Consider the following 13,044-nt stretch of genomic DNA (forward strand, 5'->3'; position numbering starts at 1 on the left):
TCAGCAGCCACGGCTCACGGGCCCAGCTGCTCCACGGCATGTGGGATCTTCCCGGCCCGGGGCACGAACCCGTGTCCCCTGCATCGGCAGGCGGACTCTCAACCACTGCGCCACCAGGGAAGCCCCTCAATGACTCATTTTAAAGCAAATCCTAGATGTCGTATTATTACAGCCTATATATTCCTAAAAGATATTCTTAAAAAGATATAATCACAATACCATTATCCAATGATTCCTATTAAACAAACACTTTACAGCTTCATCCATGTGAAAGGCACTGTCTGGTTTTTGTTTTTTTTTTTTTGCGGTACGCGGGCCTCTCACTGTTGTGGCCTCTCCCGTTGCGGAGCACAGGCTCCAGACGCACAGGCTCAGCGGCCATGGCTCACGGGCCCAGCCGCTCTGCGGCATGTGGGATCTTCCCGGACCGGGGCACAAACCCGTGTCCCCTGCATTGGCAGGCGGACTCTCAACCACTGCGCCACCAGGGAAGCCCCACTGTCTGGTTTTTACTTTTGAGGATGGAAATAATCTGCCATGAAGAAACAGTGGTACAGTGTTCACCGTGTTTGAAGTCACAAGACCCGAGGAGATGTGATGTGCATGGGCAGTTTAAGCTACACTAAATCTATCTGTCGGTCTTGGCTTCAAGAACTGCATATTTTGGACCTAAATGATCTGGTTTAATTTTTGCCCCTTAACCTCTGGAAAGTAAGGCGTGGGAAGGGGATTTAGTGTCTCTGTTATGCCGAGGCGTGTTTGAACTTGTTTCTTTTTCCAAAATGTACAAGTTGCTAGGAGAACCATGGATTTATATGAACAAGTCCTGCAAGAGACTTAACAACAACAAAAAAAGGCAAAACTGGCTGAGTTAGGGAAATTCGTTGGTTTCGGGTCACGTTCCTGCTGTCGGCAGTCCCGGCTGGTTTGCTCCGGGCGTGCTAGAGGTCAGCGGCCTCCGCCGAGGACTTGCTGCCTGGGTCTCGCGCAGCTCCCAGGGCTCTCAGGCGACAGGGCGTTTCCTCCTTTTCCGGCCTCGGAAAGTTTTGTTTTGGTTCTTAATTCCCTATCAAGGAAAGGCACCCTGTTGACCATTTCTCAGCGTCTCCTCATGTTGGCTAGAGGCCAAGTTTCCCCCATTCCAGCTTGCACCGACTTTGGGAACCTTCGAGATACTCGAAAGCTCAGGAAGCGAGTCTTGGCGAGGAGGAATAGAGGGGGCAGCCTGGCTGTGGGTTCCACTGTTCCTGGCCGGCCCCTCTCTTCGCTCCGTCCCTCAGCCAGTACCCATCGCACCGCGAAGGGTGCGAACAGTCTCCCGGGTGACTGCTCCGGTGCGGCGTTCTCCACCGTTCCCAAGAAAATACTCTTTCTCAGACAAGCCCGCGCTGGAGGGGGAAGGACCGGACTAAGACCCGGCAATGGGGCCCGAGGCGCATGCGCAACCCAGCCTAGGCGTTTGAGTGTTCGCTCCGCAGCGGCGGCCGCTAGGTGGCGCATGCGTCCTGGAGGGTGCGGGTCGGCCTCTGGGAAGAAGGCGACGGCGGCGGCGGCGGCGGCGGCGGCGGCGGCGGCGGCGGCGGCGGCGGCGGCGGCGGCGGCAGCCGCGGCGGCGAAAGGCGGGGGCGCCGTGGGGGCCGGGCCAGTGTTTACGGAGCGGCGGGAGGGCGCGGACGCGGAACCCAGCGCGGCGGCGGCAGGATGGTCATGGCGCATTTCGTTGAGAATTTTTGGGTAAGAGAAGGATGTTGGACATTGTGTGGGTTTCGGAGTCGGAGGGTTTCTGCGCCTGACCTCGGCCTGCGTGCGCTTCGGGCGGCGGCGGCGGCGGCGGCGGCGGCGGCTCCGCGGGCAGGGCCGGCGTCCTCCGACCGCCGCCTGCTGCGTCCCGCCTGGATGAAACCCGTCGGGCGATTCGCTGGCTTGCCGCCCTTGCGGGGGGCGGGGGCTGTCAGCGCGGCCCCTCAGCCCGCGGTGGGGACGCCGAGGGGCCGCCCGCCGCCCGCGCTGGGACAAAGCGCCGGATGGGGCGGGAGACGGCACCCGGCCCCGCCGGAGACTCCGGGCGCCGGGCGCGCTCCGCGGCTCGGACGCGGACGACGGGCCCGCGGCGCGGCCGCCCCCAGCTGCGCGCTGCCGGCGAGTGCGGGTTGGAGCCGGGCGGAGGGGCTCCCCTCATTCCCACCCCGCAGCCCCCATCTTAGCCCTTTGGCCCCCCACCATTTCCCCACGAATTCCCGGGCGGGCTTGGGCTGGATCAGCACTTCCTCTCGGCCTCGCAGCTCGGCTCGTTGGTCTGCGCCCAGGACTTTGCCTCTGGGCCTGTTCACAAAGCGTTTAAAAGTTGAATTTAATGGAACTGGATTCCTTGAGCTTAAATGCGCCGATACGTCTCCCTGTTCTCCGTGCTCCTTCCCCTTCCTCATTCTTTCCACACCCTCCTTTTAACTCAGTATTAGCGTTAGGTGGTTCTCTGAGAATGAGTTCCCAGTCTCCCTGTGGAGTGTTTTTCTGCAGTTATTGTTTGCTGTAATGGGAAGCACAGTTCAGCCATGTACATGAAAGTAGTATGTGTACTCAGGTATCTCAGGAATCCCATTTTATGGCTTGACAGTTGCGAGTGCCACAATTCCATTTTAGTTAAGACGTAGAAATATTTAAAGTGGTACTCTTAAAGTGAATAAGGTATGTCTTAAGTTCTTAATTTCTGAGTGTTTCAAGCATGGTCCTGCTTAGTATTGAAATCAGTTCATAGTTATTTGTTTTGAATGTTCCTTGTTTTCCACAATCGACATAAATACTAGACGTTAGGGTGTTTTTTTTCCCTTTTTTAGGAGATTTATTGAGGTACAATTCACCTGCCGTATAATACACCCATTTAAGTTAACCATTCAAGGATTTTTCGTCTGTTCATAGAATTGTGCAAATGTCACCACGCTTTTAGAACAATTTCATCATCTCAGGAAGAATACCAGTGTTCATAAGCAATCAGTCTACATTTCCTTTTTGCCTCAGTCCTAGGCAACTAATCTGTAGATTTCTGCCTATGTAGATTTGTCTGTTCTGGACATAATCATATAAATGGGTTCATACATGTGGTCCTTTGTGACTGGCTTCTTTTACTTAGCATGTTTCCAAGGTTCATCCAGGGTGTAGCATGCAGCACTTAATTCCATTTTATGGCCAAATAGTGTTCCATTGCATGTGTGGGTGTGTGGGTGTGTCTTTGTATCTATCTATCTCACATTGTATTTATCCATACATCAGTGGTAGACATTTGGTTGGTTGTGCTTTTTGGCTATCATGAATAATGCTGCTATGAACATTTCTGTACAAGTTTTTATGTGGATATATGTCTTAATTTCTTCTGGGAATGGGATTGCTGGGTCATATGGTAACTCTGTTGAATGTTTTGAGGAAGGGCCAAACATTTTCCAAAGTGGTTGCACCATTTTACAATCCCGTTAGCAATGTCTGAGGTTTCCAGTTTTTCCACGTGCTGGACAACACTTGTTATCTTTTTTATTGTAGCGTTGGGTGTGAAGTAATATCTCATTGTGGTTTTGATTTACAATACATGATTTTGTAAGTATTTTCTCCCATTCTGTGGGTTGTCTTTTTCACTCTTTTGATGGTATTATTTGAAGCACAGAAGTTTTAAATTTTGATGAAGTCCAATTTGTCTAATTTTTCTGTTGTCACGTATGCTTTTGTTGTCATATCTAAGAAGTCTTTCCTAACCCAGGATCACAAAGGTTTACTTCTATGTTATTTCTATGGATTTTATATATAGTTTTAGTTCTTACATTTAGGCTTATGATCCATTTGAAGTTAATTTTTGTGTACGGTGCTGGAAGAGGTACAGCTTCGTTTTTTGCCTGTGGGTCTAGTTGTCCCAGCACTATTTGTTGAAAAGGCTCTTCTTTTTCCATTGGATAGTTTTGGCACTCCTTTCAAAAATCAGTTGACGATAGATGTATGAGTTTATTTCTGGATTTTCATTGGTATCCCATCATCTATCCTTATGCTAATACCACACTGTTTCGATTACTGTAGCTTTGTAGTAAGTTTGGAATGGGGAAGTGCAAGTGCTCCAACTTTGTTCTTCTTTTTCAAGATTATTTTGGCTCTCCTGGGTCCCTTGATTTTCCATATGAATTTTATATTTAGCCTATTGATTTTAGACTTCAGGTTTTACAATGGCAATTTGTAAAACTTCTATAAGGATTACTTAAAATTTGATGTTGTTAGAATGTTTTGTATTTTTTTTAAATTAATTTATGGGTGCGTTGGGTCTTAGTTGCCGCAGGCGGGCTTTCTCTAGTTGCGGTGAGTGGGAGCTACTCTTTGTTGCAGTGCTCAGGCTCTAGACTTCAGTAGTTGTGGCACATGGGCTCCGTAGTTGTGGGTCGCAGGCTCTAGAGCACAGGCTCAGTAGTTGTGGCACATGGGCTTAGTTGTTCCGTGGCATGTGAGATCTTCCAGGACCAGGGCTTGAACCCGTGTCGCCTGCATTGGCAGGTGGATTCTTAACCACTGCACCACCAGGGAAGTCCTGTTTTGTATTTTTGGATGCATGAATGTGTTTTTGAAATTTGCTAACTTAATTCAAAATTGCACGTTAACATTTTAAGGTTATCTTTTGTTTTGTGTTCATTGAGTTTTGAACATAGCCTTTTTTGATGTTTTGGCTATTTTATGAATAATGCTTTATGAACATTTTTTGCAGGTTTTTGTGTGCCCCTTGTTTTCCCTCTTAGTAGAGGCATGGAAATAAATTTGGTTATCTGAAATCTAGAGAGAATCCCAAGTCTAGTTTGTGTTTTAGTGTTTGCCTTCACTTCCAATATTGAGTACAAATAGTTAAAATATACTGCATTTTATTTTACTTCCTGGTTGGGGATGAAGGCTCTAAATTGGATCTTATAAAGCTCCAAAGGAGGACTAAATGAATTAGGAAACCCTGGGAACTAAATAACTTCTCAGAATTTGTTAGCTGTCTATTTAAGACAACTTAAAAATTTACCTATTTCTGAATCATTTATAAAAAATTTCTTAAAGAATTTGTAATATTAATTTCACTTTTCTCCCCTAATATTTAAAGTGGCACTGTCAAAACAAAATAAAACTTGTCAAAGTGAGGTAATGGGAACCTTTAAAATTTTAGGTTTCTAACCAAACAAGCTGTTAATTGTTTTTTTCCCTACATATAAAAAGACAGATCTTTTTGTTGTGGCATTTTATTAGAGGAAAATTTGAATCATTCAAACTCTCTTCAAGTTATTTTGAAAGCAGCACATCCTGCCTGTTTCTTTATAGCTTTCTTAAAGTAAAACTATGTGCTACATTACAAATTCCTTTACCTAATACTATACTTTGAAGAAAAAAAAATATCCCGAACTTCCTACACAGCAGGTGTTTTGTTGCTGATAAGTCAGTTTTTGCCACAAAGTATAGTGTCACAAAGATAATCAAGTTTAAAATGTTTTTCTTTCTATTAAAATTGGACAGCAAAAATAATGTTGATAACAGAAATCCACAGTTACCTTTAATATATAAGAACAGTTAGTCCTTCAAAAGATTATTTAACTTCAAAAAGGTATTGACAAATATTGCACTGAAGAAGTTTCTCCATCTGCTGCTGCTTTCTCAAAGAGTCAAGTACTAGTTTATAATACTCTTGATTATATATGTCAGCCTTACAGTATAGTGATTAAAATGGCTTTATATATTTTTATATAAGTCCAAATTATTTAATTCAAGAGTTAAAAAGTTTTTTTTAAGGAATGGATTTCATAGCGATAATTACTTAAGGGGAGAAAACAAGTGAGCACAGCATACCTGATTTAAATACCTTATAAGCCTCATTTTACATAGTAATCCCAGTCTATATAAGATATAAAGTATTCCCCCAAAGACACCAGGTATTCTTTAGCATACATCACATTGTAATGAAGTGACATTTTTAGTTAGGTGACTTTTTCCAAAGATCTCCATTCAGCACATCAAGAATGAATGAATAATTATCTTCAGTATTTTTGTTCTGAAGTTTTTCCTTATTTCTTTTTAAAAAAATTTTTTTTTCTGATTAACCAGTACAGAAGTCTCATACCATTTATCTATTGATTTCACTGGTATTGTCATGCTTTACTTTTAAATAAATTCAGAGCACTAGGTTATACAGTTCTCTGTTGGTATCCTTGGGAGATTGGTTCCAGGACCAATACCAAAATCGACATGATGCCCAAGTCCCTTATATAAGAGGCATAATACCGTATATCCAAAATTTGATCTGTCATTACATGGATAAACTGGGAGGATTAAAATGTTTTTAAAAATCTGGAGTTGCTATTAATAGGACTTTGGAATGCAAAACGTTATTATATTTTTGCTTGGTTATTTAGTCGAAATTTAGTATCCTACATGAGAGACTAACAGCCCCCCCACACACACATATTCTTTGGGGTTATTTATCCATATGAAAATTTTAAAATATACATCTTTAAAAAATTAGTTGAGGCAACCATAGAAACCCAGAATATAGACTTTTTATTACTTGAAATTTCCAAATATTGTAGTTTGGGGTACCTGCTTAGGATCTGATCCCATCAGATGATATACTAAAATTTTTAAAGTGTGTAGGTTTGTATATTTACATATATACAGTAATTAACAAATTTGCAAAATTTACGTGGTTTAGTATTTAAAAGGTACAAAAGGGAATGTAGTATAAAATCTCCCTTTTATCCACCCATCAAGATCTCTCAAAAGGTAATCACTGTTACCAATTTCTTATGTAGCTTTCCAGAAATAACCTCTGTATATACAAGCAAATAACATACATGTTAAAATGTGTTATTGTATAACTGTAAGCCAGTTAGCCATGCCCAAACTATTTTCAACTGCAACAAGCTATGAAAATTCAAACTACAGATTCATCTAACTTGGTTCAAATAGACTTGACAGGTAGATATTATAAAACTATAGTATTTAATTTACTTCTTTATTTTAAAATTTTATTTTTGACTGCATTGGGTCTTTGTTGCTGTACTCAGGCTTTCTCTAGTTGTGGTGAGCGGGGGCTACTCTTCGTTGCGGTGTGCAGGCTTCTCATCGCGGTGGCTTCTCTTGTTGCGGAGCATGGGCTCCAGGCACGCGGGCTTCAGTAGTTGTGGCTCGTGGGCTCAGTAGTTGTGGCTCGCAGGCTCTAGAGCGCAGGCTCAGTAGTTGTGGCACACAGGCTTAGTTGCTCTGCGGCATATGGGATCTTCCCAGACCAGGGCTTGAACCTGTGTCCTCTGCATTGACAGGTGGATTCTTAACCACTGCGCCACCAGGGAAGCCGAAAATTATAGTATTTTAGATGGAACTAAATGTTATTGTCAGGCTGTTAGGTTTTTTTGGGGGGGGGGGGGCGGTGGAAGGGTGCTTTTGTTTGTTTTTGCCTTAATCATTGAAATTGAGAAATTGATGCTGATTTAGTGTGCATAAGTTTAATTTAGGGGGAGGATTTTAGAGGACTGATATGGAGTGATAAAAATTTGCTGTCTGGGTTCTTTTCCAGCCCTACAGACGAAATCCTAAAGGTTCTAATCCTTTCAGAGCTACTTAAATTATTTTGGCAAACGCATGGGAGAAGAGTATGCTTTGTGTCATCCTGCACTTTTGATTACCATAAGCCCTTTGGAAATACATATATATGTATATATTTTTTTGTGGTACGCGGGCCTCTCACTGTTGTGGTCTCTCCCGTTGCGGAGCACAGGCTCCGGACGCGCAGGCTCAGCGGCCATGGCTCACGGGCCTAGCATGTGGGATCTTCCCGGACCAGGGCATGAACCCGTGTCCCCTGCACCGGCAGGCGTACTCTCAACCACTGCGCCACCAGGGAGGCCTCCGGAAATACATATTTTATACACACATACACACACATATTTTGGAAGGAGTTTTTTGAGTCACGGGATATCTCCTGAGATTATCCACATCTTGATTTTATAATTCTCAAACAATTAACAGAAGCACCCTAAGAAGTCTGTATACAAATATAATGGCATGGAGACATACAGAAAAAGGAATAAAGGCTTGGCTCTCAATTTATCTAGTGTGGAAAAATGAAAAGATATTTGAATTGGAAGAATTTTAGTAGGAATCTGGTCCAGAGAGATAAGCAAAAATTGGTCAGATGTGAGGGAAAACAAAAGCAAAACAGTAATGGAGACCTGTAATTACAGTTGACCCTTGAACAATGTGAGGGTTAGGGGTGCTGACCCCTGTGCAGTTGAAGATCAGAGTATAACTTATAGTTATTATAGTTGGCCCTTCCTATCCGTGGTTCCCCCATAACTGCGATTCCACATCTGCGGATTCAAGTAGTACTGTAGTATTTACTGTTGGAAAAAATCCACGTGTAAGTGGACCTGCGCAGTTCAAACCTATGTTGCTCAAGGGTCAGCTGTCTGTCTATTGGTAAAGAGGCTAGAGAATGTTGCTGGAATGGCCAGAGGCAGAGAGGATTAAATTGGGAAGTGATTAGTGAACTGTGTGATGAAGTTGAGGTACACAATTCCCTCATTTCCATCAGGCACATGCTCCTTAGTGGAATTGCAGGAGTAAAATTATGGAAGATATGACAAGCATGTTTGTTTGACTTTAGGGATAAGATAGGAAGGTATGATGTAAGTAAAGCAAATTGGTGGTGCTGGGGCCTTAAATAAGAAGTGTTAGTTTTTAGTTGGTTGAAATAACAGCCAGTGAAGATGTTTTCCTTTTTTATTTATAACTTATTATGTGCTCGTTAAAACACATAAGAAAATAAAAATTACCTAAAGCCTTTTACTCTGTCCTCTAAGATTTTCTTTGGAAGTGTAAAATTCAAAACAGGTTCTACTATATAGTTCTGTATCTTGGTAATTTCAAATGATATTAACATCAAAATATTTTTCTCATGTGATTAAGTATTCTCTGAAAATATTTTCAGTATAGGTTTCATGGAATGGATAAGATGTAATTTTTTTATAGCATTCCCCTTTTGGACATTTAGGTTACTTGCAGTTTTTGTTTTTTCCATTTATGAATTATGAGGACTGGAGATTTAAGTGTTAAGGTGAACAGAATGTCAGATTAAGAAGGTAGCCTTGTGTGTCTTTCCAAGCATAGATTGAAAAGTTTTTGAGAAAGCTGAAATTGTTGTTTTATTTTATTTTTCATTTTGAAAGTATGAAAACTACATTTATTTACAGAATATTACAGAAAATTTGCAAGATAAAAAATTAGCTCAAAACTATTTGCTTCTGCTATTTTTGTTGTGTCTATATGGTATCTTTTTAGATGGCTTGAAGGGTTTAACTAATTGGAAGAGCTGAGTTGTAATTTAAAAGATTAGGGAGGAGTATTTGAGGGGTGAGAAAATGATTTTTTTTAAGTAATAATATTTGTTTCCTTCACTCAGTTGACAGATGTGTTTGAGTCACCTTTGTTCCGACTGCTGAGCAATGTTCATTCTAGGTTTTAATCACTGTTTTCTGCTTTAGCAGTATCTTGCCAAGAGTTCTGAAGAATAGTTTTAGTGATCTTGTGTGAAAATTTTAATACGTAAATAGAACATTGATTAGAAGAGATTATAACTTGTGGTTGAATGTCCTGTTTGCCTGTAGAAAAACTGTGTGCATGTATTTTATTCTTTTCTTCCTAGCAGTTTTCAAGGCAGAAATAGACCTGGAGGGCTGTCATTGCATATTTGTTGAATTCCTATCAAAATGTCTAGAAGATTCTTCACTAGAGGGGCCATTCTTCAAAGCAAAAAAATATCTCCAGAATTAGTTAAATGTTTCATCATGTTTTTTCAGAGAAGGCAGGATAAAGTGAGATTACATCAAACACATATTAATGGTATATTTTACAGTGACTTGTCCAAGGTTACCTAATAAATGTTAGTAAGAGCTAGAGTAAAAGGAAAATGTAGAGAGGTAGGAAATGATGATATTTATTTATTTATTTTTGAGGCAGTTTAGAGTTGAGAGGAAGCTTAGGCATGTTACTGCTATTCACATGATAGTACCTCCTGACCCTTCTTTTCTCCTTCCAAAAAAAATTTTTTTTGATTAAAAAGGAAACGAGGTAAAATCAACGTTTTAATGAATAGCCTGATTATACAGTGTACACACTTAATCTTTTGCCTGTTTTTCTAGTTCTCGGACTTATCAAAAGTGAAGAATATCCATGTTCTTAATTTTAGTGTTGGTTTTACTGTTGCTCTTAAAAGGTTTTTGAAGGAGAAGTTTCAAAGCCTTAATTAAAATCTATGGGATTTATAGTTTTGTGCTTTTACACTATTACTTTCTGTGGCTCTCTAAAACCCAGATATGTTAACAGTTCCATTTTCTTTAAAATAGGAATTTCATAGCATTGTTAATAGAGGAGTGCATTTTTTTCTTCAAGTGGAAATATTTTGATTGTATTTTATGTCTATTAAAATTTTTTTAAAGTATAAAGTTATAAGATCAACCAGAAAAAGATGTTTTGAGTTACCAAAATAGATTTGATGACTTAAACTTTTTAACTTGAAATTTCAAGGATATCTCACTTGTCGACTCTATATTAGACCAGAAAAAAATCTGTACATTATTAGTGACTTGGTGACCTTACTTATAACTTAGTTATCTTTTCAGCTAAATTTCACTTTAATTGATAATTTAGATGCAAAACAATATGCATAACATGATCTCATTTTCATATTAAGCAGTAAAATATTTCTATATGTATGCAAAAAGGAATCTGGACTGATATACATCAAACTGTTAATTGCAGTCATCTTACTTCAATTAGAGTATTTAGGGGACACAAAGGTACTAAGTTTGTGTTCTCTTAAAGGACCTGTATGATTCTGGATTTCCATCTTTAAAGGATGATAAAACTTTTTTTTTCCACTTCATATTAGGAATTATTAAAAAGATTTTTACACCTGTTTATATTGGATTATAACAAGATTTTATTTAGCTCAAGTCACATGCGGGAAGCTTTGTATGGAAATGCTACCTGTTTGCAAAGTGCCTTGAGATTGGCAGAGAAAAGATCCTGTCTTGGTGTAAACCTTCATTGTAATTGTCCTCCTTGGGTCAGCAGTGGTGTTAGTAGCTGTTTTTGTCAGTTAATACTGAAAATTTCCCTGCTAGAATTTATTGATTAAAAATATTATTTATTTAACTTTTTTGACAACTTTAGTGAAATATATTTTGTGAACCATACAGTTCATCATTTAAAGTGTATAGTTTAGTGGTTTTGGTAATGTTCACAGATACGTGGAAACCATCATCACAGTCAGTCTTAAATTACCTCAAAAATTTTCATTACCTCAAAAAGAAATCCCGTACCTTTTATCACCCCATGTCTCACCTTCACCCCACCTCAAGCAATACACTAATCTACTTTCTGTTTCTATAGATTTCTCTATTCTGGACTTGAATATGAGGGGAATCATATAGTATATGGTCTTTTGTGACTGGCTTCTTTCTCTTAGCATAATGTTTTCAAGGTTCATCAATATTATAGCATGTATCAATATTTCATTTTTTGTTTTCTTTTTTATAAATTTATTTTATTTTTGGCTGCGTTGGGTCTTCATTGCTGCGCGCGGGCTTTCTCTAGTTGCGGTGAGCAGGGGCTACTCTTCGTTGTGGTGCGCTGGCTTCTCATTGCGGTGGTTTCTCGTTGCGGAGCACGGGCTCTAGGCGCGCGGGCTTCAGTAGTTGTGGCACGCGGGCTCTACAGCGCAGGCTCAGTAGTTGTGGCACACGGGCTTAGTTCCTCCGCGGCATGTGAGATCTTCTTGGACCAGGCTCGAACCCGAATGTTTCATTTCTTTTATGGCTGAGTAAATTCCAGTGCATGGGTATATCACATTGCTTATCCATTTGTTAGTTGATGGACATTTGGGTTGTTTTCACCTTTATTATGAATAATGCTGCTATAAACATTAGTGTACTGATTTTTTTGTGGACATACGTAATTTCTTACATGTTGATTAATGAATAAGCTAGCTGAAAATAAGCTCATCACTGATGAGTAAATACCTACTCTTAAAAATCTAGCTATTCAGGTTTGGATTTCTTTTTGGTGTTCTAAAATTGATTGCAGTGATGGTGGCACAAGTCTGTAAATATGCTAACATGTTTTGCCTTGTACACTTTAAATGGCCAAATTGTATGGTGTGTGAATTATATCTCAATAAAATTGTTATTAAAAAGAATACGGCTTCCCTGGTGGCGCAGTGGTTTGAGAGTCCGCCTGCCGATGCAGGGGACACGGGTTCGTGCCCTGGTCCGGGAAGATCCCACATGCCGCGGAGTGGCTAGACCCGTGAGCCATGGCTGCTGAGCCTGCGTGTCGGGAGCCTGTGCTCCTCAACGGGAGAGGCCACAACAGTGCGAGGCCCGCGTACTGCCAAAAAAAAAAAAGAATAAAAATTTGATCAGTAGAAGAAAAAATATTGGCCGTTGATAATCAAGATTTTATATCAACAGTTGTAGTGTACTTGGGAGAAAATAGCATTTTACAACTGCTTGTCAGTATAGCTTTTAGCTCTGTTACTCCTGTATTAAAGACTTGACCTGTTTATTATTTTTTTTATTAGAAAGTTAACCTATGCTCTGAAATGAAATTATTCCATTTTCCAGAGATAATTTGCTGTTAATAGTTTGCTGTATATGCCTTCAGATTCTGTTTGTATGCATATATGCAACCTGTTATTTTTTCAATGGAAATGAAATTTTACGTATACTGTTTCATACCATGCTTTAAAACAAAATTTATTGAAGCACATTTTACATATCATAAAATCTACCCAATTTAAGTGTACAATTCGTTGATTTTTAGTAACTTTACCGAGTGGTGCAGCAATCATTAATTTTGGAACATGATCATCCTCCCAATAATTAGATCCCTCATGTCCATTGACAGACAGTTAATGCTCTTTTCTACCCTCAGCTCTAGGTGGCCACTAATCCACTTTCTTTCTCTATAGATTTGCCTGTTCTGAACATTTCGTAT

General features: G+C 40.4%; 1 protein-coding gene across 1 annotated transcript in view; it reads left to right on the forward strand.

The window, feature by feature from the left end:
- Window positions 1–1,661: 1,661 nt before the first annotated feature.
- Window positions 1,662–13,044, forward strand: part of FCHO2 (FCH and mu domain containing endocytic adaptor 2) — a 115,960-nt gene continuing 104,577 nt past the window's right edge. The window contains exon 1 of the mRNA XM_082650906.1: window positions 1,662–1,734. Within this exon, the coding sequence (XP_082507032.1) occupies window positions 1,702–1,734 (33 nt within the window). The 5' untranslated portion in view covers window positions 1,662–1,701. The remainder of the gene's footprint in view (window positions 1,735–13,044) is intronic.

This window comes from Grampus griseus (genome assembly GCF_964374135.1).
Source record: "Grampus griseus genome assembly, chromosome: 3".
In the NCBI taxonomy this organism is placed as follows: domain Eukaryota; kingdom Metazoa; phylum Chordata; class Mammalia; order Artiodactyla; family Delphinidae; genus Grampus; species Grampus griseus.